This window comes from Lepidochelys kempii, chromosome 10 (genome assembly GCF_965140285.1).
Source record: "Lepidochelys kempii isolate rLepKem1 chromosome 10, rLepKem1.hap1, whole genome shotgun sequence".
NCBI lineage: Eukaryota > Metazoa > Chordata > Testudines > Cheloniidae > Lepidochelys > Lepidochelys kempii.
In genome coordinates this window covers 18,208,385-18,235,021 of record NC_136389.1, presented here as the reverse complement: position 1 = coordinate 18,235,021, position 26,637 = coordinate 18,208,385, and the positions used below count along the sequence as shown (strand labels likewise).

General features: G+C 46.0%; 2 protein-coding genes across 6 annotated transcripts in view; both read right to left on the bottom strand.

Moving 5' to 3' along the window:
• Window positions 1-887: 887 nt before the first annotated feature.
• On the bottom strand, window positions 888-16,360 carry CLEC19A (C-type lectin domain containing 19A). Its single transcript, XM_073361403.1, has 5 exons — window positions 16,235-16,360; window positions 7,917-8,082; window positions 3,794-3,887; window positions 2,481-2,613; window positions 888-1,284 (listed from the first exon to the last, which is right to left on the bottom strand). The coding sequence occupies exons 1-5, from the start codon at window positions 16,347-16,349 to the stop codon at window positions 1,205-1,207; spliced, it is 588 nt and encodes a 195-aa protein (XP_073217504.1). The 5' UTR covers window positions 16,350-16,360; the 3' UTR covers window positions 888-1,204.
• A 6,806-nt stretch (window positions 16,361-23,166) lies between these two features.
• Window positions 23,167-26,637, bottom strand: part of SYT17 (synaptotagmin 17) — a 112,536-nt gene continuing 109,065 nt past the window's right edge. For 4 of the 5 annotated variants that reach the window (XM_073362318.2, XM_073362321.2, XM_073362319.2 and 1 more), the window contains one exon: window positions 23,167-24,488. In XM_073362318.2, coding sequence (XP_073218419.2) covers window positions 24,292-24,488 — 197 coding nt within the window. In that variant the 3' untranslated portion in view covers window positions 23,167-24,291. The remainder of the gene's footprint in view (window positions 24,489-26,637) is intronic. The other variant, XR_012161138.2, reaches the window with a different exon arrangement.

Genomic DNA, 26,637 nt, shown 5'->3' with positions numbered 1-26,637 from the left:
TACTGCTTTGTATATTGAATGAAAGCTTTTTTCCCCCCCCTTTTGATTTCTTCAATAGTCAATTGCCAAAACTGAGTATAAAAGCTGGTTTGGTTTGCACCAGTGTAAAAGAACCTGTATAAGCTAGTGAACATGTATATTTCAGCAGTGTTAGAAAGAAGAAGGAACTTCAGCAAGCTGTTTACAATGTATTTTAGTTGTGAGAAAGCAACATCAGCAACACATGGTATTTTGCATAACTTAGCAGAAAATGACAGTCCCTCTTAATTCCCGCAGGCTAAATTATTTAGTACAGTCATCCATTACTTGATGATTACAGTTTGAGTGTTTGTAGTAAAACAATTGATTTCTTGTTATGTGACAGGTTGATACATTTAAAATCTAAATATGGGCTCATATCTAGAGGTCCTTACTTAGCTTTTACTCAGGTATAACTCCTACCACATTTCGTCTGAATACAGAGTGAATATGACCTGAGCATGGACTTCAATATTTATCCGAAGTTGCTTTATTTGTACAATACCCGTATAGATTTATCATCTTATTCTGAGCTCACACTAATATAAGTTATGAACAGTAATTCAATTGAAATCATCCAATATAAGTGAGATCTGATTCAGGCTGTTAGTTTCACTTCATTCTGACATCAAAGTTCAGAAATGATGCAGAATGTGTCTTCTGTAGTAATGAACTCTAGTTTGTCACTGCAAAAGGGTTATTGTCCTGCTCCTCAGAATGCTAGAGAGATTTCCAAATCCTAGGACCAGTTAGGCAGTCCTTTGTCGCACAAAACTCCCACTGAGGGCAGTAGGATTCATTTTATGGGAATGAGGACGCATAAAATGGGACATAAAATCAGACTTTCTCACTGTTGTGAACCTTTTCACCTCTTTAATTATACATATAGGTTACAACATTCTTTTCAGTCACAGAGTCTGGATGGAGACGCGACACTGAAATTGTTCCTAGACCATGGAAAATGTACTGGCTTGACTATTCACCAATGCTCTTTGGTCAGCCATAGCACAGACAAAAGCAAGAGACAGGTAAAGTATTTTCTAGGTGGAGTAACTGGCATCAGACATATAACTAGTTATTTGAGCCACTAAAATTGTCTCTGATATAAAATATGCCTTTGGTCAGATTGACTTTATTCCAGTAGTTTAGTAGGTTGACTGCTGCTGTTTGTTATTGTGGGAGCAAGTTAATCAATTGCCAGTGATGGAATCTTGCAGACAAATGGGAATTCTCTGTTGCAGCTGTTGTCATTCCATGATCGTAAAGCTATAGGGGAGTAAGAATAAGGAGTTAGTTAAGGTTTTCAATGAAGGTGTGATCACATGATGAAGGATAAAAGTGCCTCCATGAAGAAATGACACACAATGTATACAAAAACACCAAATTTCCTACACAAAGGAGTTAGTTTCATCCCCAATCCTTAGCCCTGAAGAAAAGTCTTGTCAAAAGATTCTGTAATACAGACACGATTCTGACAAGTTCAAAAGCTGCATATACTTTTGCGTAGACACAAGACCATGCTGGCTGGATATAGAGACTATTACAGTCTTACCAGCCCCAGCCCCGCATACAATTATTCGTGCATATATGTTGTGCTTATACCTGTGCAGATTCCCATAGGACAAGAGAAAAAGACTTATTTGTAATGAGAAAAGGAGTACTTGTGGCACCTTAGAGACTAACCAATTTATTTGAGCATGAGCTTTCGTGAGCTACAGCTCACTTCATTGGATGCGATGAAGTGAGCTGTAGCTCACGAAAGCTCATGCTCAAATAAATTGGTTAGTCTCTAAGGTGCCACACGTACTCCTTTTCTTTTTGCTAATACAGACTAACACGGCTGTTACTCTGAAACCTGTTATTTGTAATGCTCCTTGTTCGAGTCTATCCTTTCCCCAATTCTGTTGTCTCCCTCCGCTCCATAGTGACTGCATCTCTGCTGGTGTCTCTTTCCAATAACATATCCCTCCCATTATTTCCTTGGTCTGGAAATGTCTCGGGGCTTTGTCTTCACATACAGCGCGACAGCAGCGCTTCTCCTGTCAGCGTAGTTCATCCATCTCCGCAGGAGGCGGTAGCTATGTTGAAGGGAGAAGCTCTCCTGCCAGCTCTGTCTTCATGGGGGTTTAGTAGGCATAACTACATCGCTCAGGGGGGTGGATTTTTCACACCCCTGAGTGATGTAGTTATACCCATATAGGTGTGTAGTGTAGACCTGGCCTCAGTTGAGGGGGAAGCAGGCAAGCTGGTGTCTTTATACTGCCTTTGATTGACAGTTCTTTGCTTCTCGGGGAGGGGTGAAATTTCCTCCTCTGCAAAAACAACATGTAAAAATAATCATGCTGCCAGCATCTTTTCTGTTATGCATAGAAAAGGGTGATCCTGCATTTCACTCAATTTATTTACACATGCTTCTTGGAAAACGTGGTGTGCAGCCTGAGGCTCAACAGTGAAGTACCTACCACTGTTATATCTGTACCAGATCTGTACACAGTCCTCTTCCTCTGGAATAGAGTGGATCCCATCATCTGGCTGGTTGCCATCCCAGTAGTTATAGTCATAGGAAGAACCATCTGTCCATTCAAAGTGACCTTCCTATTAAACATCATCCGGAAATTAGGGGGAGGGGCTAATGGAGAAGTGCAATGATTTCAACAAATGATTTGTGGAAGTCTGGACTTCAGGATTGGCCAACAGAATATTCTCTTCTACCTTGTAGAGAGTGACGTCATCAATCTGACCTCATTCCTATGTCTAGAAGGCAAAAACTAGGTCCATGCTGAACAAAGGCCCTTCTTCTACTGAGTTTTGCACTCTGCTAGTGTATTGTTTGAGATCATAAAGTATGACTACACTACAAAGAAAAACATGCAGCGTTGAGTCTCAGTTGATTTGCCCTCCTGGGGCTTGGGCTGTGGGGCTAAAAATAGCAGTGTAGACATTCCCCCTCAGGCTGGAGCCTGAGCTTCAAGAGTCTCCCCCTCGGCAGGTTTAAGAGCCCAGGCTCCACTTCATTGGGTTTCCTTTTGTTACTGTGTAATTTTTCAAAAGATTTCAAAAGTTACAGAGTAAGATAAAGAAAAATGAAAAAGTGGGCAGGGGGTGGGGGGCTAGACATTATTTATTGTATTGCACTCAACATGGGTGCTGAAAGCCATTGAACCAAACTGCAAACCCTGAATATGATGGAAGCCATGCACTCAGTTGCTATTCTTCAAGCCAGGGGGTGCTGGACTCCCAGTACTCACTGTCCTTGTCCTCTACACACACACACACACACACACACACCCCCAAAACGGAGAAAGTAGGAAAATATTTTGCAGAAAATTCATACGCACATAAATTGTTCTGTTTCAAACCATGTCACATGGAAACAACTTTGAAATTTCAACATTTATCATGAAATTGTCTCCTCCCCACCCCCTTTTCTTAAACATTTCTTGGCTACCTCAGTAGTTGTGGAGATTGAATTATCCTCTAATGTTCATAGGTCACAGCTGAAACATTGGAAGGGCAATGTGGATAAGCAGAAAATCTTGCTCTCCAGGGCTGTCAGTCCAGCACTTCCAAGTTGTATTATAGTCAGAGGGCGGAAATTGAAAGGTGTAGAGGGAAAACAGAAAAAATAATTTTGCCTTTTATGTGAATCTGATGCCAAGGGTTACATCTCAGTGAGTTCCAGGTTGAATAGATTTCTTGTTCTTTTTATGAGAAAACCTGCTTGCATGATGATCCAGAGAAAAAGCAGGCGGTAGCTAATGTCGCGGTTTCTCACCTGTCTTAGGTCATGAAGTCCCATCCAGATATCGGTGGGTATTCCAGGCACTCGGCTGTTTACTAGGTCATATACAAAGACATTCTCTTCCCAGCTGGTAAAGTACCATAATATGAAATAGTTAGGAGGTTGGTATTAGTGAAATTAAGCAAATACTATCCCTCGGCATTCAGACTGCAGTTTGGCAAATGGGACCCAAATCTTTAAACTACCCTTTGAAACTGTCCATGGAAATTTTGGATTCATTTTCTTAGTTTGTGTAAGAGGATGGCTTAGCATGGCAAAACCCGGAGCTGGTTGGAAACGCAGGGAAAAATACATGGCAGTGATTTCAAATCCCCGTCCCCTTTCAAAATTAAAAAATTCAAACTTTCAAAAATTCAAAATCATTTCAGCAGCTGTAACACCAAGCAGGACGTGTGATAACGTAAAGTGTCGACTGCCTGTGTTCTGCTGGAATGGTGTGAAATGAACTCAAGCAGGTCAATGAGCTTCCACATCTTAAACCACTGCTCTTCACGATTTCTGAAGTGGGGGCCACTTTGGCAAAAAAACCTTCAATGTGAGAGCCACATCAACCTGCACAGATGGTTGAACACTCTGAGTTCTTTGTTGGTTGATATGGTAATATTACTGTTATTGGTAATATTGCTTGGGGTGCAGCAGGAGGAATGGGGGGCTGGCTCTGGGAGGGGGGTCAGGGCTAGGCAGGGGCTTCGGGTGCAGGAGAGGGTGAGGGGGTGCAAGCTCTGGGAAGGAGTTTGGGTGCAGGAGGGGACTCCAGACTGGGGCAGTGTGTTCGGGTACAGGAGGGGATACAGGGTGCAGGAGGGGGTATGGGGTGCAGGCTCTGGGAGGGGGCTCAGGGCTGGGACAGAGGCTTGGGATGCAGGAGGGGGTAGTGGGGGCTGGTGCGGGGAGGGGGCTCAGGGCTGGAGCAGGGGATGCAGGAGGGGGTTTGGGGTTCTGACTCTGGGAAGGGGGTCAGGGATCAGGCTTGGGGTGCAGGAGGAGGTATTGGGGACAGGGGTGGCAGGTTTGTAGACATTTTGGTGGTGCCCAGAACGCCCCCCCAAACTCCACCCCCTCCTGCCTAAGGCTCTGGGAAGGAGTTTGGGTAGGGGGAGGAGGTCTGGGGTGCAGGCCCTGGGCTGGGGCAGGGGATTGGGGTGCAGGGTACAGGCTCTGGGAAGGAGTTTGGGTGCAAAAGGGGCAAGAGGTTGGGCTCTGAGAGGGAGTTTGGGTGGGGTAGGGGCTGGGGGTGCAGGGGCTGGGATGGAGTTTGGGTGCTGGGTGCAGGCTCCAGGCTGGGGCAGGAGGGGTGGGTGCAGGAGGGGATGAGGGGTGCAGGATCTGGGATGGAGTGCGGAGGGCTGGGGTGCAGGCTCTGGGAGGGAGTTTGGGGGCAGGAGAGGGTGTGTGGGAAGGGGGTGGATGTGCAGGCTCTGGGACGGAGTTTGGGTGTAGGCTCCAGGCTGGGGGTGGGGGGTTTAGGAGGGGGTGAGGGGTGCAGGCTCTGGGAGGGAGTTTGGGGGTTGGAGGGGGTTCAGAGGGAGGGGATGCGAGCTCTGAGAGAGAGTTGGGGGTGGGAGGGGGTGTGGAGGGAGGGGGTGCAAGGATGAGGGGTTTGGGATGTGGCTGGGGATGAGGGGTGTTGGAGGGGGCTCAGGGCTGGGGTAGAGGGTTAGGGTGCAGGGGGGTGAGGGCTCTGGCTGGGGGTATGGGCTCTGGGGTAGGGCAGGGCTGAGGATGAGGAGTTTGGGGTGCAGGCAGGCTACCCTTGGGCTGGGGCCAGAGAGGAGGACTCCCCCCAGCCCTCTCCCCATGGGCATCAGTGAGCTCTGGGAGAGGGACCCCTCTTCCCCCCCACCACACTCAACCACACCACTGTCACTTCATTTTCTCCTAGGACCCCTCTCATGTCCAGGAAGCCCCTTCGCCTCCCCTGTAGTGGGTGCCGGGCGGGGGCAGGGGGGGCTGCCATCACATGTGCACCTCCTCCTCTGCTGCTGCCCCTCACGGCAGCCGCACTGGGGGTGAGGGATGGGGCTGCCCCTTGGCCAGCATGGGGCAGGAGCGGTGACTGTGGGCGGGGGGGGGGGCCGTGCTGGTGGAGGGTCCTGCCGGAAAAGGGAAGGGTCCGAGGCAGACGGGCAGGGTAAGGGCAACCTGCCCTGCCATGGGTGGTTGGGGGGCACTAGGGCCCTGTGGCGGCAGTTGATGCTGGGAGCCAGCAGAGCAGAGGCAGCGTGGAGCTGCAGGGGAGAGGCAGGGACGCTCGCGGACCCAGGGGAGGTCGCAGGGGCAGCAAGTGGGGGCCGGGGGACACTTGAGGGAGGTGTGGGGGGGTGGCAGGCAGGGCCGGGGGAGAGACCCGGCCCCATACATTGGTGGAGCTGGGCCCCCGGGCCCTGACTATTGCTGGAGCCCGGGCACCACAGGTCCATACAACTCACTGCCCCTGATTGGGGGCTGGCTCCGGGAGGGGGCTCAGGGCTGGGGCAGGGACTTGGGGTGCAGGAGAGTGTGTTGGGGGCTGGCTCCGGGAGGCTGCAGGATGGGCAATGGAAGAGCTATGCAGAACCTGCCCATCGAAGGGAGTGGCACTTACTTCGGGGCAGTCCCAGCCCCACGCCGCTCCTGGAAGGGGCCAACACGCCCCTGAAGCCCCTGGGGAGGAATGCTGCTCTGCATGCTGCCCCGCTGTGCAGGCTCCGCCCCCACAACTCCCATTGGCCACTGTTCCCCATTCCCAGCCAATGGGAGCTGCTGGGGCAGTGCTTGCAGGCAGGAGCAGTGCGCGGAGACCTCTGCTTACCCCCTTGCACCCCGGGGCCTTGGGGGCATGCTGGCCACTTCCAGGAGCAGTGTGGGGCCAGGGCAGGCAAGGGGCCTGCCTTAGCTGCAGCCTCACTGCTGCCAGAAAGCGCGATCGACAGTGACCCGCACTTAGGGTCCATGGGAGCCGCCACTGGCTCACAGGCCTTGCAGTGAAAAACACTGTCTTAAACCATCAAGAGTGGCTGGCCTTGGGATGGAGGAAAAAACATGGAAACAGAACATCGCACGGTGAATGCCCATTCGCTCACTAGGGGCCTGCTTCAGTACTCCTTGATTTCAACGAAAACACTTCTGCAGCACCTCTGTTTTCAATATTAGTGTGTGTCGGGGGGAAGATTCTTGAATTTGAGATGAATTATAGATGTGCCCATGTAGCAAAGTCTTCCTCTGATATCCGAATGTTTAGATCCAGCATTTTGCTTTGGGCCCCATTTCTAATCTGGGTTTGTGAACTGTTCCATGAAACAGGGAATGGAAAACCTTTCTGTTCTGAAGTTCTGAGTCAGACAAAATTGTAACCAAAATTGTTCCCTTGAAACCAAAGCCGCCCTCCTCCATGCAGGGACTGATTAATATAATAGGTACAATGTGACTGCAGTTGTCAGAGTGGAGTCTTTGGTAACTGAGGGCCAAATTTTCAGAGTCTCCAAAAATATGACAATAAAATTGGATCAAGCATCTGATTGTGCACACAAAGCCTCACTTTTGCTCATGCACATCAGGTAGTTGGTGTGCAGTTTATATGCAAACGCATGGGGTTTGCACGCACATTCACACGGCCTCTTGAAAATGTGGTCCTTTCAATTATTATATTGTACAACTACAGCCAAACCCAGGGTGATCCAAATAGCTTTGTTGTAACACAGAGCATAAGGTGACAACTTGTTATTTATGTTAATGTAACTAAACAGTATTACAGAACATGGCCATTTCACAAGTGCCTCTGGGCTTGACTAAGAGCAATAGCGATAGATCTGCTTCAGAATTATTGGTTCTACCACTTGAGCTAAAGGAGACTCTCTGATAGACATCTAATTAATACAGTTGAGGAGTTTTGATTTTGTCCATTAGAGGGCAGAGATACACACGCACACTAGCTAGTGCATTTCAATACAGATACGCAGAATTTATGACAGTGGTAAATTAGGCTTAAATGGGTTTGCTTTCTCATAGGAAGGTTAAACTCCAGCTGAGGAATTATTTATATATATTTTTTATTGCCACAGACATTGTTTAGCTGGACTTTGACAATGTTTTAGAAACAGATTTCTTTCATTCTTACCTGTGAATCGATGCTAATTTGGCTGATTTTATGCCAATGGAAAATTCCGCACAATAGAGATCGGCTTCAGCCCATGTTTTATTGAGGGGAAAGTATCTGTAACAGTACCCTTCATATTCTGTCCAAAACAGTGGGCAGGAGTAGGACTGAATTGGCTCTGGCATAGCTGGGGGAGAAAGAAAAGAAAATTGGAAGAGCATTTGATACACAACAGCTGCAGGGACCCCGGCAATGGTGAATGTCTCTGTTTTTTAGGACATGTCTCAATGTCCTTGCTGGCTTTACAAAAAATGAAAAAAATGAAAAATTCCCCTAAGGGCTTAGATTTTCACGAGCAACTGGGGACTTTGAGTGCCTCCATTCTTGGATGCCCCCTCAAAATATCTGAATTTCTGAAGATGGGAGCTCAGCACTTTGGAAAGTTTGAGCAGAATTTGCCATTTCTGAGTAGTCCAAGCAGGGAAGAAAAATACTTTTGGATGCTACCATAATATAAATATTTACTAACCCTACTGTACATTTTCAAAGTAGGCTGGAAGTGACACTATGGAGTTCTGTAGGGATAAGATCAGGTCTGGGCCCATTCTCATTCACATCAATGCCTGGAAAGAGCAAACTTGTAGGAGAGGTTGAACCACCATTGCAGATAACACAGAGAGAAGGGGAAAGACTCCAATCAAAGGGACCAGGAAAAAAAATTGGGGGCAGTGGTGGGAAACAGATACATGCAACTTCATGCAGTAAAAGCATTGAAAACAGTGTAGAAAGATGCCAAGAAACATTATATCCTAAATGATCACAAGATACAAGACACTGAGGGAGAAATAGTGAGCAGAAATTTAAATCGATCAGTCACATTTCTGGGAGGTAGGTAAGAAGGTAAATAGGGCCCTGATTCAGCAAGATATTTAAGTACATGCTTAACTTTAAGTACATGACTGGTCTTGCTGAAATCAATGGAATGATCTATGTGTTTTAATCACCAGGACACATCACAGGCTCTGTCATCTCCATCCACGCTATCTCCTTGCCAGTGTGTGATTGTTCCCTGCACTAAATTCATTCTTGAGTGCTGTCCTTTGTTTGTTTGCTTTAAATCAATGGACTCATGGAGTACTAGTCATCAAATGGAGAAGTGAGCCCCCAGCTGGAGTGATCACTGAAGACTTGGAAAAGGTAGAGATGAGGGCAGCAAGGATGAAATGTTTCAGGTTTTGGAAAAAGGGGAAGGAAAATGCTGCTGATGTTCTTTAGAAAAGAGGAAGCACAACTGATGTGTATGAAATCCTAAGAGGTCCAGAGAAGGTGGATGCCACAAAACTATTGAAGCAAATAACAGGCTCAGAATCCAGGGAGTTCCAATTGAAGCTAGGAAAGGATCCGGTATTCAGGGACTTCAAGGGGAATCATCTTTACAATGAGCACAATTAACCTGTAGAACAAACTCTGCTAAAGGCAAAACTGAAGCGGCAACCAGGAGCATGTTAAAAAAGGGGGGGAATTAGCCAAGTCCTAATCATCACAGGGTACAAACGCTAGAACTCGCAGGGCTGAACTCCTTCTATCCCCAAATGTCACTACATGAAGCTTCCTTTGGCAGTCATTTTGCACCCCATTTCTTTAGTTCCTTCCACCCAGAGCCCTCAAAGCATTTTACGAACATCAGCCGATTCAGCCTCAGAGAAGCCCCCTGATATAAGCATTACACTCAGTTTTCAAGTAAAGAACATTTAAGAGGCAAAGGTGCTCATTGATGGTAACACAGGAAGTCAATGCCACAGCCAGCAATAGAGCCCAGCTCTTCTGCTCCAAGGCCTGTCCTTTAACCATTACATCGCTATTGCTGGGTACAGAACATAAAGCTGGCTCTGGGTTATCGATCAGCTCCCCAGAAACTGGGAGATTTGTCACAGTCTGTGGCAGCAGAATGACTCAGATACCGGGAACTGACTGTTCCCAGCATTTCAGCGCTTACAACAGCACTGTGAAACAAACAGCAGGCATTCAGGGGAACTGGAGCGCTGCGAGTCAGTCTCTCCTGCTGACCCGGGGTATTAAATGCCTCCATAATGTCAAATCTAGTGAGCCCAGTTATTTCAAGTACTGCAAAACCGGAGCTATTTTGTGGCTAATGTAAACAGCTACCTTTTCATTGCTTTTCTCTGACAGCCCCAAGCCTCCACCAGCACTCTTCTATCCCTTGAGCTCAGATAAAAGATAATTATTCTTCCTTTGTGGTGACCCTTCCCCTTTCCCCTCCAGAGCTCTTTAGAGGATGTATCCTGATACAAGTGCTCTTGGAGCCAGTTCCAGTCATTATCGGCCCTGAGAAGTGCCATTCCTAGATAACTAGGGTCAGTGAGCAACTCAGATCTCAAGAACCAAGTAACATTGTAGAGATGAACGAGTTGCTTTCAGATCACTATGTCTGACTATGTTAGTGATGGGCTATGCAAAAGAGCTCTAGTTGAAAATCAGATTGATACCTTGAAAAATGGAAGCAGCTTTTTAAAAATTGTAGCAAATTTGTATTCAGTTAACAGCAAGATGCAGTGTTTATTCCCAGGGGTCACATCCTGCCATTGTCTCACAGAGAAAACAGTTACTCAGGGCTACCTCACATCCTGTTACAACAAAACCGGAGAGAGAGAGGGACAGAAGGATCAAACACCAACGAATGGAAGTGAGGGATCGGCCTCCAGCCCCCACAGATCCCAGAAATCCCAGGACAGGAAGCACCAAATAGCTGCAATGCACCCTGCACTCCCCCTTCCCTGACATGTACTGAGGGATCAGTCATGGAGTATAGGTTAGTGCTGCTTATAACTTCTGTGCATATCTCAGCCTGGCTGTCCACAGGGTTCCTAGCCTCCCTCCTTACCCACTCCCAGAGCCCCTCAGATCCCATGGACGGTGGAATTGCCTGGAGAAGCCTCAGTGAGTGATAGGGAGCATGGCACACCAGCTCTTCTTGCTCTCGCCAGATGTATGTGGGGCTCTTCCATCCACTCATTTTACTTCTCTTTGCTCTCCATCACACCTCACTACAGGGTCCTCAGCCAGGCAAACCATTGACATCAATGGGCATTTTAGCTTAAGGGCCAAATCCAAAGCCTTTGGAGAACAAGAGGAAGTCTCCCATTAATTTCAGTGGGTCTTGAATTAGATCTGAGTGGGCCCCATATTCTGATTTTATATATATATATGCTGCTGATGTAACTTATTACCAATTCCAGATGCAGTAACATTGGGTAGACACATGCTTCTTCCTGCTGGGTGTGGGTTCAGTACAGCAAGGTGGTGAGGACTCCTGTGGGTTGAGGGCACCCCCAGCTTCTCAGGAACACTCAGCACCTGGAAGGACTCAGCCCTGCCCACCAAGCATTTAGAACACCTTGGGGTACTTAATTATTGGCTGGGATGACTGGAGACACTGTGAGCTTCACGGGCAGCCTAGTCATTGATATTTTTGGAACGCTTGTTAAAAATGACTGCGAACTCTTCACCTTTAGTTGCATGACAGCACAATGGACAAGCCAAAACCAGCAGCCGTCTCAGTGTTTTGCCTTTTCATGTGAAGTGTTATGGGCGTTTGTTGTGTGCTGGTTTGAAATTTCAGTTAGGGTGGTTTTGGCTTCCCTGAAATTTCTTGAGAAAATTGTTCCCCTTGATAGAAATGGTTGAAACGAAATCATCAGACCGAGGTGTTCATAGAGGCTTTTGATCTCCTACACCACTTTCCCGACTAGGTGTCATTAATTTGATTAGCTTCAGTGAACAAGAGGTGCCTGGAGGAATTTAAGGTTAAATATACCAGAAAAGAGAACGAGGGTAGGTCAATGCTTAATTAGCACCTTTCTGTTAGGTCAATGTAGGAAGCCTTTGCACTCTCTTTAGAAGAGGGGTTATTATTCTTAAATTCACAGGAAATAACCAAGGAACCACTTATATTCTAGAACACTTAGGTCTATTTTTATTTTCAAATCTGTCAGACATAGTATGGCAGACAAGCCCACTTCTCAGCAGGAAAACTTGAACCAAGCCCAGCCCGTCAGAAGGGTATTTGCTGGTATGGAAAACAAGGGCAGTGTCATCGGGTCAGTCATATCAGTTTTCTACATGTTCAACTACGTCAGCAGAACACCACTGTTTGACCTCCTTGGTAAAATTCTTGGAGATCTCCTTCAGAAAAGAAAGAGCTAATCCTTTATTATTTTTATCATCATTAACTCTTTCACTGAGAGAAGAAGGATCACCTGTGGTTAAGGATATGGGCAGGGACTCAGGATACTCGGGTGTAATTCTTGGCTCTTTCTGGGTGACCTTGGGCAAGTCACTTAATCTCTGTACCTTGGTTCTCCATCTGTAAAATGAGGATAACAGTGCTTCCTTTGTGCTTCGACTGAATGCTCTATGAGGCAGGGATGGCCTTTTACTCTATGTATTTACAGCATCTTGCACAACAAAGGCCCAATTGTGGTTGAAGCTTCTTGGTGCTCAGTATTCCGAATCAATATTTTCCCATGATGCTACCGAGAAAGGAAAACTAACAACAACCTGAGCCGTACAGAAATCTGCTTCTCAAGTCATTTTTTTTCATAGCAGCTTCAAATTTAAGATTGGAGGATATTTCTATGATAAAAGTGTATAGCTCTGCAATGTAGAGACTGGGTCTAGAGCAAGACTGACAAATGACATCCAGTCTGGTAGCATTCCTGGCACTTCAAAGCACTCTCACAGCATCTTTTCAACAGCAGATATTACCAGGCTTGTGCTGGAAGCAAATCACATTCTTGCTGGAGACTATTAAAGGGCTTGATTTCATCATGGGCAGCAGGTTTATCAGTAAGAGTCTAAATTATAAACAAGACGTGAATGCCCTTAAAAAGAAGACTTAGCAACTCAGAAAAGAGGGTTCAGCCAAAGGGAGTCCTGTGGCTATCAAAATGTATCTGTAGGGCCCTACCAAATTCACGGCCATGAAAAATGTATCACAGACCGTGAAACCTGGTCTCCAGCTGTGAAATCTGGTCTTTTGTGTGCTCTTACCCTATACTGTACAGATTTGATGGAGGAGGCCAGGGTTCTCAAATTGGGGGTCCTGACCCAAAAGGGAGTTGCAGGGGAGTCGCAAGGTTATTTGAGGCAGGTCACGGTATTGCCACCCTTCCTTCTGCGCTGCCTTCAGAGCTGGGTGGCCAGAGACTGGCGGCTGCTGAATAAGGGCCCAACTCTGCAGACAGCAGGGCAGAAGTAAGGATGGCAATACCGTACCAGGCCATCCTTACTTCTGCACGGCTGCTGGCGGCGGTTCTGCCTTCAGAACTGGGCTCCTGGCCAGCAGCCACCCTTCTACAGCCACCCAGCTCCGAAGGCAGCGCCGCCGCCAGCAGCAGTTCAGAAGTAAGGGGAGCAGTACCACGACCCCCCCACCACTCCTTTTTGGGTCAGGATCCCTACAATTACAACACCGTGAAATTTCAGATTGAAATAGCGGAAATCATGAAATTTACAATTTTTAAAACTCTATGACCAGGAAATTGACCAAAATAGACCATGACTTTGGTAGGACCTTAGTTATGTGGCTTTGACTGTGCCTGCTACAGAGATCCAGAGATTTCAATCAACCGTGCTGTATTGCAAATAGCATACCTAGCCTTCATGAGATTAATGCTCTTCTGGGGCCCAATCCTCAGGAGGTGCTGAGCACCTTCAACTGCACTCAAGTTGCTGGGCATCAAGGGTCCCCACCAATACTCAGGAGGCATTGAGCACCTCACAGGATCAGGCCCCTAGAGTAGATTGAATGAGAGAAAACTCCCTTTACATGTAATGATCAACTGACCTTCTGCTATGGAAACCATTCCTGGAACTCTGCTGGGACTAGATGCCAGCAAGTGTGCGTTCTCTCTTACTTCTTGTACATGCAGTTAGTGTTGTCAGGATCAAGGGGTGAGCACATTTTTGGGGAAAGGGATGTTAATTTTTCTTCTCTTTCCTCTAATGTAGTCCTTTTGATTTTTCATCTCATTTAGTTTACAGCTTACCTTCAGCCACAGGAAAACCTGTAAATACAACATGAAAACATAGAAGGACCCGATGTTCCATCAATGCCCCTCCACTGCCATGTTCAATATATTTATCAGTGGGTGAAATCCTGGCCCCACCGAAGTCAATAGGAGATTTGCTATCAGCTTCAGCGGGGACAGGATTTCCCACAGAGTATGGACAAAAACAAAGAACTGAGAATTTAAAAATGTTTGGAGTAAGGAACTGAAATTGTTTTTCCAGGAGAAAATCCCAGTCCTAGAATGCTTACTCACGGCCTCATCTGCAATGGGACAACTCATGTGGGTAAAGCCTGCAGGTACATGCCTGAGCCAGGTACATGCTTTCAGCAATTCTCCGAATTCAAGCAACACATCAGGCGTCCTAAATTCATTCTGGTCTGTCATTTTGGAAAGGGTTGGGAATGAAACATCACGTATTGGTGCTATAGATGATGTTAAGCAGGATCACAGAAAATGTGCACAATTACAGAAGGTGTGAGTATGCAGGGAATGGGACACACTTTACAAGCTCCACAAAACAATTCATATGTAAGACTTTGGCACTATCTTCTACAGGCGTAACCTAACAATAACTATACACTCCCAGTGAGGATACAAAGTGCCACCCTAGGATAGATCTATAATACCTCACCAGAGTAACTTTTCTACATTCCTCTTACACTACACTCATTTTAATCTCTCCCTGTTTTTGAATAAAACACACTGCCAAAGGATAAGCACCAAAAGAGAAGTTTATGATGGATAGAAAAGAATAAGCCAATGTCATTAAGTATGACCGAGAGATTCTATGTGAATAAGGGCTGCAGGTTCAGGTCCTTAAATACAGACATCAAAAATTACATAGGGTGTCTTCAATACTATTATCATGCAAAATATTTAATTTGTATGATTATTTTCTCCCTTTCATTACATGACTACTTTCAAAACAAGCAGGTCATGACAAGGCTTTATCTTAAGTGTGTGTGTGCGCATGTATTGTACTCTGAAAGTCTCTTGGAAGCCAGCTGCTCCTTTCCTCTGCAGAACAGCAGGGCAGAGTTGGAAGAGAATGGTGACCAATGGTGTGTGTGGAGATTATAGCTTAACCAGGCAATGGAATGAAACTTTAATTGTGCTGCAAAAGTGTCACAATCTCAGACACCTAGGAGCATTTTTTGTAAATATTTTTTTATCAAAATGAAGTTATTTTTACGGAATTAAATTCTATGGTATTTGTATTTCAAGATGTAAAAATACTATAGCCAATTCTGTAGATCTCCTGCAGTACAGAAATACTATACTTCTAGCTGCAACTGGATAGGAGGCATCTTTGATTTTTCTCTCCTCAATTAGGTTTTGAGGAAGCTCCCATTGATTTGATGTCTGGCACTAAAGCCAAGCTTGTGGTAATTATTTTTCTCACTAGTTCATTGAACAATACTTATTGGGTGAGATTCTGCTCATGTAAATTTAGAACACTATCAAAGTGAGTGTAGTTACACTGGAATTACATTGGTGTAAATGAGAACAGAATTTGGCTTATTCTATCCAAGTAAAAATGTACTGCAAACCTGGGTAATACAATGAAATCACAAAGCCAGTTAAAATTTTGTTAAAATACTTCTCTCATCTAAAAAAGTACACTTTGTGATTAACTGTAGATAAACTCTGCAGCCAGTTGTGTATGTGTTATATGATCTAATATGTAGAGGGACAGTTCTTACATATGTTAACTTCACTTTATGTTAGAAAGAGTGAATAAAAGAAACGTTGCAAATCACAGTTCTTTACTTTTTGCACTTCCACAGAAAGCTAAACATCCAAAGAGTCACACTCCTTTACAACTTGCCATTGCTTTATTAATTATGATTGTTATTATTATTGAGTGCAATTACTATTGTTTGGACTAAAATCAGATTAAGAGCATTCTTTTAGCTTGTAAACATATGTAAACTTCTTGGCACCATTGTACAGGACCACATATTGTTTATAAGATTAAACTGAACATGCCTCCAAAACAAAGAAATAAAGTCAACAGAGAGAATGCTTCAACACGCTGGAACAGAAAAGATCAGCATTACTTGGTAATACACCTTCCCAAACTAAGCAGATTATTGAATTTACAACTTTGGGTTTTATGGAGAAGTTAGCAAAACTGGTAAGGAGAATTGCATGCATTACAGGATACGTTTGTAAAAGTGCCTGATTTTAAGCCATCAATAACCTAATGTTTATTAACCCAAGCCACAGTCAGTGATTTGCACTCACCTTGACTGATTTTAATATTTGTCTGTGGGAAAGCCTGGGTGGCAAGCAAAACCATTGAGAGGAGCACACAGAAATCCCATCTGATCACCATCTCGGATGGAGGACAAAATTTCATTTCCAGGTCTGCAGAGAGCCAATGACATGAAGCCTTTCCTTAGTTCGGTATCGCCTTGCTCTGCTGCTGAGATTCCTGGAGCAGATGTGAATATACTTTGTGCACTGCACCCTCCCCCGAAACTCCAAACTTTCACAATGACATGCTAGGAAGGCTGGCCAAGCTCCCTCCAGTGTAATACCACACGCTACACAACAACCAAGAGCTTCCCAGCTGAGACGCTTCAAAGAAGCAGCTACATCCCATTTCACTGGCCGAAGTTAGTTACTTTAAACCATTTTTTTTCAAAAGTTCTGGTGAGGTTTTAGAAAGCAGGCATGCACACCTCCTAGTTGTGAGCCTTCAAAGATTAAGTTCTCGATTCAAGCAAACCACATCCCCTTTCTGCTTTCATGGCTGCTTCCTGAGAGATTTTGTTTGTGTCTATTGACTTGCCAATGTTTTACGCCACTCTTAGCACCGCATGGCACAAGTATGAGAGGTGCTTTCTGGCAGTGCAGTCCTACGTTCTGGAGCAGCAGCACTCAGAATGGGACCTAATTGGTTAGGCCTTACGGTTCGGTGTTGGAAAGATTTGTAGATTTCACATGATGTACAGAAAAGTCACAGCTTCAAACAAACAATATATCAATGGTGGGAGAAGTCTGTGTTAATGTCAGCTTTAGATGTACCTGACTGGCAGCCCTGGAGATATAGGGTATGTCTACACTACGGAATAAGGTCGAATTTATAGAAGTCGTTTTTTTAGAAATCGATTTTATATATTCGAGTGTGTGTCCCCCCACAGAAAATGCTCTAAGTGCATTAAGTGCATTAACTCGGCGGAGTGCTTCCACACTACCGAGGCTAGAGTCGACTTCCGGAGTGTTGCACTGTGGGTAGCTATCCCGCAGTTCCCGCAGTCTCCGCTGCCCATTGGAATTCTGGGTTGAGATCCCAATGCCTGATGGGGCTAAAACATTGTCGCGGGTGGTTCTGGGTACATATTGTCAGGCCCCCGTTCCCTCCCTCCCTCCATGAAAGCAAGGGCAGACAATCGTTTCGCACCCTTTTTCCTGAGTTACCTGTGCAGATGCCATACCACAGCAAGCATGGAGCCCGCTCAGGTAACCGTCACCCTATGTCTCCTGGGTGCTGGCAGACTCGGTACGGCATTGCTACACAGTAGCAGCAACCCATTGCCTTCTGGCAGCAGACGGTGCAATACGACTGGTAGCCGTCATCGTTGTGTCCGAGGTGCTCCTGGCTGCGTCGGCTGGGAGCGCCTGGGCAGATATGGGCGCAGGGACTACGTTTGGAGTGACTTGACCAGGTCATTCTCTTTAGTCCTGCAGTCAGTCCTATTGAACCGTCTTATGGTGAGCAGGCAGGCGATACGGATTGCTAGCAGTCGTACTGTACCATCTTCTGCCAGGCAGGCAAGAGATGAGGATGGCTAGCAGTCGTACTGTACCATCTTCTGCCGGGCAGGCAAGTGATGAGGATGGCTAGCAGTCCTACTGTACATCTTCTTGCCGAGCAGCCATGAGATGTGGATGGCATGCAGTCCTTCTGCACCGTCTGCTGCCAGCCAAAGATGTAAAAGATAGATGGAGTGGATCAAAACAAGAAATAGACCAGATTGGTTTTGTACTCATTTGCCTCCTCCCCCGTCTAGGGGACTCATTCCTCTAGGTCACACTGCAGTCACTCACAGGGAAGGTGCAGCGAGGTAAATCTAGCCATGTATCAATCAGAGGCCAGACTAACCTCCTTGTTCCAATAAGAACAATAACTTAGGTGCACCATTTCTTATTGGAACCCTCCGTGAAGTCCTGCCTGAAATACTCCTTGATGTAAAGCCACCCCCTTTGTTGATTTTAGCTCCCTGAAGCCAACCCTGTAAGCCATGTCGTCAGTTGCCCCTCCCTCCGTCAGAGCAACGGCAGACAATCGTTCTGCACCTTTTTTCTGTGCGGACGCCATACCAAGGCAAGCATGGAGGCCGCTCAGCTCACTTTGGCAATTACGAGCACATTAAACACCACACGCATTATCCAGCAGTATATGCAGCACCAGAACCTGGCAAAGCGATACCGGGAGAGGAGGCGATGTCAGCGCGGTCACGTGAGTGATCAGGACATGGACACAGATTTCTCTGAAAGCACGGGCCCTGCCAATGCATGCATCATGGTGCTAATGGGGCAGGTTCATGCTGTGGAACGCCGATTCTGGGCTCGGGAAACAAGCACAGACTGGTGGGACCGCATAATGTTGCAGGTCTGGGACGATTCCCAGTGGCTGTGAAACTTTCGCATGCGAAAGGGCACTTTCATGGAACTTTGTGACTTGCTTTCCCCTGCCCTGAAGAGTATGAATACCAAGATGAGAGCAACCCTCACAGTTGAGAAGCGAGTGGCAATAGCCCTGTGGAAGCTTGCAATGCCAGACAGATACCGGTCAGTTGGGAATCAATTTGGAGTGGGCAAATCTACTGTTGGGGCTGCTGTGATGCAAGTAGCCCACGCAATCAAAGATCTGCTGATATCCAGGGTAGTGACCCTGGGAAATGTACAGGTCAAAGTGGATGGCTTTGCTGCAATGGGATTCCCTAACAGTGGTGGGGCCATAGACGGAACCCATATCCCTATCTTGGCACCGGAGCACCAAGCCGGCGAGTACATAAACCGCAAGGGGTACTTTTCGATAGTGCTGCAAGCTCTGGTGGATCACAAGGGACGTTTCACCAACATCAACGTGGGATGGCCGGGAAAGGTACATGACGCTCGCATCTTCAGGAACTCTCGTCTGTTTCAAAAACTGCAGGAAGGGACTTTATTCCCAGACCAGAAAATAACTGTTGGGGATGTTGAAATGCCTATATGTATCCTTGGGGACCCAGCCTACCCCTTAATGCCATGGCTCATGAAGCCGTACACAGGCAGCCTGGACAGTAGTCAGGAGCTGTTCAACTACAGGCTGAGCAAGTGCAGAATGGTGGTAGAATGTGCATTTGGACGTTTAAAGGCGCGCTGGTGCAGTTTACTGACTCGCTTAGACCTCAGCGAAACCAATATTCCCACTGTTATTACTGCTTGCTGTGTGCGCCACAATATCTGTGAGAGTAAGGGGGAGACGTTTATGGCGGGGTGGGAGGTTGAGGCAAATCGCCTGCTGCTGGTTACGTGTGGCCAGACACCAGGGCGGTTAGAAGAGCACAGGAGGGCGCGGTACACATCAGAGAAGCTTTGAAAACCAGTTTCATGACTGGCCAGGCTACGGTGTGAAAGTTCTGTTTGTTTCTCCTTGATGAAACCCCCCGCCCCTTGGTTCACTCTACTTCTCTGTAAGCTAACCACCCTCCCCTCCTCCCTTCGATCACCGCTTGCAGAGGCAATAAAGTCATTGTTGCTTCACATTCATGCATTCTTTATTCATTCATCACACAAATAGGGGGATGACTACCAAGGTAGCCCAGGAGGGGTGGTGGAGGAGGGAAGGAAAATGCCACACAGCACTTTAAAAGTTTACAACTTTAAAATTTATTGAATGCCAGCCTTCTTTTTTTTGGGCAATCCTCTGTGGCGGAGTGGCTGGTTGGCCAGTGGCCCCCACACCGCGTTCTTGGGCGTCTGGGTGTGGAGGCTATGGAACTTGGGGAGGAGGGTGGTTGGTTACACAGGGGCTGTAGTGGCAGTCTGTGCTCCAGCTGCCTTTGCTGCAGCTCAACCATACACTGGAACATACTGGTTTGGTCCTCCAGCAGCCTCAGCATTGAATCCTGCCTCCTCTCATCACGCTGCCGCCACATTTGAGCTTCAGCCTTGTCTTCAGCCCGCCACTTACTCTCTTCAGCCCGCCACTTACTCTCTTCAGCCCGCCACCTCTCCTCCCGGTCATTTTGTGCTTTCCTGCACTCTGACATTATTTGCCTCCACGCATTCGTCTGTGCTCTGTCAGTGTAGGAGGACAGCATGAGCTCGGAGAACATTTCATCTCGAGTGCGTTTTTTTTCTTTCTAATCTTCACTAGCCTCTGGGAAGGAGAAGATCCTGTGATCATTGAAACACATGCAGCTGGTGGAGAAAAAAAAAGGGACAGCGGTATTTAAAAAGACACATTTTATAAAACAGTGGCTACACTCTTTCAGGACAAACCTTGCTGTTAACATTACATACATAGCACATGTGCTTTCGTTACAAGGTCGCATTTTGCCTCTCCCCACCTCGTGGCTACCCCCTCAACCCTCCCCCCTCCCTGTGGCTAACAGTGGGGAACATTTCTGTTTAGCCACAGGCAAACAGCCCAGCAGGAATGGGCTCCTCTGAGTGTCCCCTGAAGAAAAGCACTCTATTTCAACCAGGTGACCATGAATTATATCTCACTCTCCTGAGGATAACACAGAGAGATAAAGAACGGATGTTGTTTGAACGCCAGCAAACATACACTGCAATGCTTTGTTGTACAATGATTCCTGAGTACGTGTTACTAGTCTGGAGTGGTAAAGTGTCCTACCATGAAGGACGCAATAAGGCTGCCCTCCCCAGAAACCTTTTGCAAAGGCTTTGGGAGTACATCCAGGAGAGCCGCCAATGCCAGGGCAAAGTAATCCTTTCACATGCTTGCTTTTAAACCATGTATAGTATTTTAAAAGGTACACTCACCGGAGGTCCCTTCTCCGCCTGTCGGGTCCAGGAAGCAGCCTTGGGTGGGTTCGGGGGGTACTGGCTCCAGGTCCAGGGTGAGAAACAGTTCCTGGCTGTTGGGAAAACCGATGAGCTATCTACAACCTCATCATCATCATCATCTTCTTCGTCCCCAAAACCTGCTTCCATGTTGCCTCCATCTCCATTGAAGGAGTCAAACAACACGGCTGGGGTAGTGGTGGCTGAACCCCCTAAAATGGCATGCAGCTCATCATAGAAGCGGCATGTTTGGGGCTCTGACCCGGAGCGGCCGTTCGCTTCTCTGGTTTTCTGGTAGGCTTGCCTCAGCTCCTTCAGTTTCACGCGGCACTGCTTCGGGTCCCTGTTATGGCCTCTGTCCTTCATGCCCTGGGAGATTTTGACAAAGGTTTTGGCATTTTGAAAACTGGAACGGAGTTCTGATAGCACGGATTCCTCTCCCCAAACAGCGATCAGATCCCATACCTCCCGTTCGGTCCATGCTGGAGCTCTTTTACGATTCTGGGACTCCATCATGGTCACCTCTGCTGATGAGCTCTGCATGGTCACCTGCAGCTTGCCACGCTGGCCAAACAGGAAATGAGATTCAAAAGTTTGCGGTTCTTTTCCTGTCTACCTGGCCAGTGCATCTGAGTTGAGAGTGCTGTCCAGAGCGGTCACAATGGAGCACTCTGGGATAGCTCCCGGAGGCCAATACCGTCGAATTGTGTCCACAGTACCCCAAATTCGAGCCGGCAAGGCCGATTTAAGCGAAAATCCACTTGTCGGGGTGGAGTAAGGAAATCAATTTTAAGAGCCCTTTAAGTCGAAATAAAGGGCTTCATCGTGTGGATGGGTGCAGGTTTACATCGATTTAACGCTGCTAAATTCGACCTAAAGTCCTAGTGTAGACCAGGGCATAGACGTGCTAATTTAAGCCCTGACACTGCAAGTTTTCCCAAATGGGTGGACCCCTGCACTCATATGGACACCCGCTGAAGTCCAACCCCATTGAAATCAATGGATATCTGCATGCGTGCAGTGGGTCTGCCTGCTTGGAGCAGCTTGCAGGATTGGGGCCTTATTTGGAGTATTGAATTTTTTTTAAAAATCCCAACTTGATTATCACACACATTGTAAGGAGAGTGATCACTTTAGATAAGCTATCACCAGCAGGAGAGTGGGGTGGGGGAAGGTATTTTTTCATGCTTTGTATGTATAAAAAGATCTTCTACTCTTTCCACAGTATGCATCCGATGAAGTGAGCTGTAGCTCACGAAAGCTTATGCTCAAATAAATTGGTTAGTCTCTAAGGTGCCGCAAGTACTCCTTTTCTTTTTGCGAATACAGACTAACACGGCTGTTACTCTGAAACCTGTCATTATTCCTGAATGTTATGAACCTTTTCTGAAGGCTTTCAGCTCCACATAGATCGAGATGCTAGAGCCTGAACCTGTATCTGCCTGCATACAGCTATGCATGGAGCCATGGGATGACCCAAGCCTTCACCTTTGTTTCACCTCCAGACTGAAAGGCTGGCTGGTTATTAAGGAATTACATTCAGAATGAAGGGCAGGCTAAGAGCCCCAGGGCTGTCTCTGACCATTCGAATTGGCCACAGGCATTGATGTGGCAGCATAGCAAACTCACACTTCCAGGCCGGGGCTTCCCATCACAACATTTCAGAAGACAAGAGGGATATTTCTCCCTCTAAAATGGAGATACAGAAAGAAAACAAAAACGAACCATCAGGTCACGCTTCCTTTAATTCCATTATTTATTTATTTGTATATGGACTCTGTAAACAAAGTGGTGAGATTTATGAGAATTTTGTGCTGATGTGGCCATTTTGATAGCCAAAGAGATGAAAATGTCAGTCCATGGGCCTGATCCTGTAAAGGGTTGAGATCTGTGGGCCTGATCGGAAGCCCTTTGGAGTTCGATTCCTAATGGGTTTTGGATCAGAACCTATATGCAATTCGAATTCTCCTCCAGCAGCAGATTTACACCAGCATAACTCCATTGACTTCACTGGAGTTACTCGTGATTTATCCAGGGTAAGTGATAAGAAAATCAGGACCAACAACTTGGCTTTTCTTTGTGTTGTGCAATGGACATAACTGACCAAATTGGACACACAGCTGAGTCGGGCTAATAAGTACCACCTCAGTATACATGGCACAAATAAATAGATCTTTATTTTCAATAAATAGACACTCTCCATCATACCAGACAATATGCCATGAAAAAATGTACAGAAGCATCCAGCAAAACAGACAGCTTGACTGTAGCTAAAACTCACTCAGTGGTTTGAAAAACTATCTTGTTTAGTACATAAAACACAGAAAGACCCACTGCAGCCTGCTAAGAAGGGAATTAAAACCATGTGTTGTTTTGGGTTTTCTTATCTGCAAAAGCTCCCAAAGCCGGATCTTTTGCACAACATAAGAAAGGTCTTTAAAAGCTTGTCATGGCTTTTCCAGAATGCACTTTATTGAAAAGGTTTATTTTGCTATGTCATACTCTATCTACTTTACATACAGAGATTGCTATATTAGAGTGGCAGGGTCTCATTACTGACAGAACATTAGCTCTATGTTATACATGGTTGTATGTGAGGGCCTGTGTGTGTAACACTGCACATGTACACACACAAACACATACACACACCCAGACCCACAAAGGCACAAATACACACTAACAGGAGTTTAATTTTGTTGAACAAGTACAAAGACAAAACTGTAGTTAGAAGTGATTTTACCACATGTTCTATCATTTAAAAAAAATACTCTAGCCCATTTACCACATTCACCAAAGAGAACACACAAATACTTACATCTCCAATAAAATGAGTCATGGAGCGGTACTGTAAGGGTAGCGGAGGCAACTCAAAAAGTTTTCAGTTAACTCAGAATCTCCATGGCAGATCAGCCTATAATCTGCTCTGCAATACGTTGGAGCAGGTAAAGAACGCTTCTGCGTTAATAGTGACCTTTTGAATAGTCTCCATTATAATGTACGTGGATTAAAAACAGTGGTGTGGATGCAGCAGATGATGCAAGTAGTAACAGGTCCAACAGGCCACATTAGTAGTGACCCTGTGAAAACAATGGGCACATGAACAAGTGATACATGGTTTGCATTATGAAGGTTCACTGAGGCACGTAGGCTAACACAGCCAGTTTGTTACCAGCAGCTGTAACAGTTACTTTCAATTCCATGGAAATCACATGGGAGCGTGTGTGGGTTTGATTTTTTTTCCTCAGTTGTTTGCTTGTGTTGGTGATGAAGGACCATTCTCACGTCACCTCAAGAGATGCTGGAGAGACGCGATCACACTCAGCCCGGGACCGCAGACTGTGCCATTGCTCCACCGCTGTCCGATGGGAATTGAGCATTCGACGCCAGTGGTTTGACTCTGGTGAGCCTGTCGAATACTGACCAATCACAATCCTTCCAACAAAGTCATTGCTGCTTTTCACGTTGTGGCCATAAACTGAAGAAACAGAAACGAAAGCGGGTCAAGATCAACACCTACAACAAACATCCCCATCACATCTACAGAAAGCCGCCTTTCTCTAGGTTACTAACACCATATTTGGTGAGTGCAGAAATCCCACCAGGCAGCAGGGACCATTTTAAAATCCAAAGAGCCATTTCGCAGTCGGATTTGTACAGGAATGAATCCAGGTAAATTGCAGAACTTATGTACAAACCAAGGAATCCTCATATCCCCACAGCACAGCGAAGAGCAGAATAATGCAGCAAAAGAAGGGAAAGATTCATGGGGAATCTAGAGCAGTCAAAAAAGGAGCTCAATAGCAAATGGTCCTCAAGAGTGAAATCCTTGCATCACGGATTGGGGAGCTTTGCCATTGACTTCAATAGGGCCAGGATTTCATCACTAGAGAATAACATCAGAGTAATGCAGTGCGGGCATAACCCAGAGACTGAAATCAATGGGAAAAGACTCCTCCTGACTTTGATGGGTTTTGGGTGAGGTCCTAAGATTAGCAGCACCTTTGACAGAAGGGAAGAAGGAATCGTCCTGCAGTAGATGTCTGCGGTGATGAAATGTATTTTTGCATTAGGCCATATGCCACATAGAGGACAAGGACAGGGCATAGAATATGGTATGTACAATTCTGGTTATTGTATGGAAAAGACTTTGCAAAAATTGAAAGCATAATGCCCGAGCATTTTTGCCTATGAAAAAGGTTATGCAGACCTGGTCAGCTGCTTGGAAAAAATAAATGTTATTTTATAGATTAAAATAAGATTCTAATCTGAGACAGATACCTTGGTGCCAACAGATTAGAGCTTGTTACAGTGATATTTAGCAAACAGGAAAAGTAAGGGGAAAACAACTAGCCCAGATACAATTATAGTAGAATTTTTTTATATAAAAAGAGGTTGAAATTTTGGTCCAAACACACTCTAAGGATGAAACAGGTAAATATAGTGAAGGATTTTAAGTGAACAGATGCTATATATACTTCTTTCATTTTCTAGTTGCAAATGTGCTAGTTAAAATGACCAGAGATCTCGATCTACAGAAAACAATCAGACTTGACAAGGCTGTCCAATGTGATGTCTATAAAGGGCCAATTTTCAGTAATTATCACTAGAGCTACTTGTGAATAGTCCAGCTAAGCAACAAAGAGGGAGGAATAAACTTAATATCCTGTTCCTTCTATTAACCTCCCCTAGTGGAACAAATGCCCACCCACAGCAACAGAAATCATCATTATGCAATATAAAGGCATGGCCCTGGAAAGCATGGAGCACTCCTGTGAGATTGGATTGAGGGCACTCAGCAGCTTGCAGGACAAAGTCCTCCATCAGTGCAGCAGGAAGGTGGATGAAGGGGTTTGAGAAAGCCAAAGGCTTTGTCTACACTAGCACTTTTGTCAGTCAGAAGTGTGAAAAAACACACCCCTGACTGACATAAGTTTCACCAAAAAAGCGCCGGTGTGGACAGCGCTATGTTGGTGGGAGACGCCCTCTCCCACCAGCACAGAGCAGCTACACAGGAGACCTTACAGCGGCTCAGGTGCACGGTACAGTTGTGCTGCTCTAAGCTCCATAGTGTAGGCATAGCCAAAGTCAGAGGATTCCCAGGCACTGGCTAGAATCAGAAGTATCAACAAAAAATCTTTAAAACTGGATGGATTTCTAGTCTTCCAGTATAAACTGATGTAGAATGTAACTCTTCCAGGGGATTAATGGAGCCAGTTACCAAGCACTGGATGCTCTATCCCTATTCCCTACAAGTGTCTTTTTATGTTTCTATATTTGCTATTATACTAACACCACTCTGTAAATAATGCTAATTAACTATGTATAATGTACTTTTCTTAGCATGCAGCAGAGATGGATGGCCTTTGGCTTGAAAACAATCAGAGCCTGAAGCTCTGGGCTTCCCCTTTTCTGTCCGTTTGGCTAATACATCATGCTGCCTCAACCTGCTAACTCAGGGCCCAATCTGGCTCCCATCAAAGTCAGTAGCAATATTGCCATTAACTTCAGCCAGTGCAGAATTGAGCCCCCTGTTCCTGCCTGGGCATGGTTGGTCACATCCCATTTAGGGTTACACATTCTTAGTTTATGCCTTTGGCATTATTCGCATGTTAAAACAGGAGCAA

Excerpts from the sequence above, each read along its gene's own strand:
- CLEC19A (XM_073361403.1), bottom strand. The coding sequence starts at position 16,349 with ATGAAATTTTGTCCTCCATCCGAGATGGTGATCAGATGGGATTTCTGT. Across the intron at positions 3,888-7,916 it reads AAATTAGCATCGATTCACAG|CTGGGAAGAGAATGTCTTTG; the intron begins GTAAGAATGAAA and ends GTACTTTACCAG. Across the intron at positions 1,285-2,480 it reads CTGGTACAGATATAACAGTG|CTTTACGATCATGGAATGAC; the intron begins GTAGGTACTTCA and ends ACTCCCCTATAG.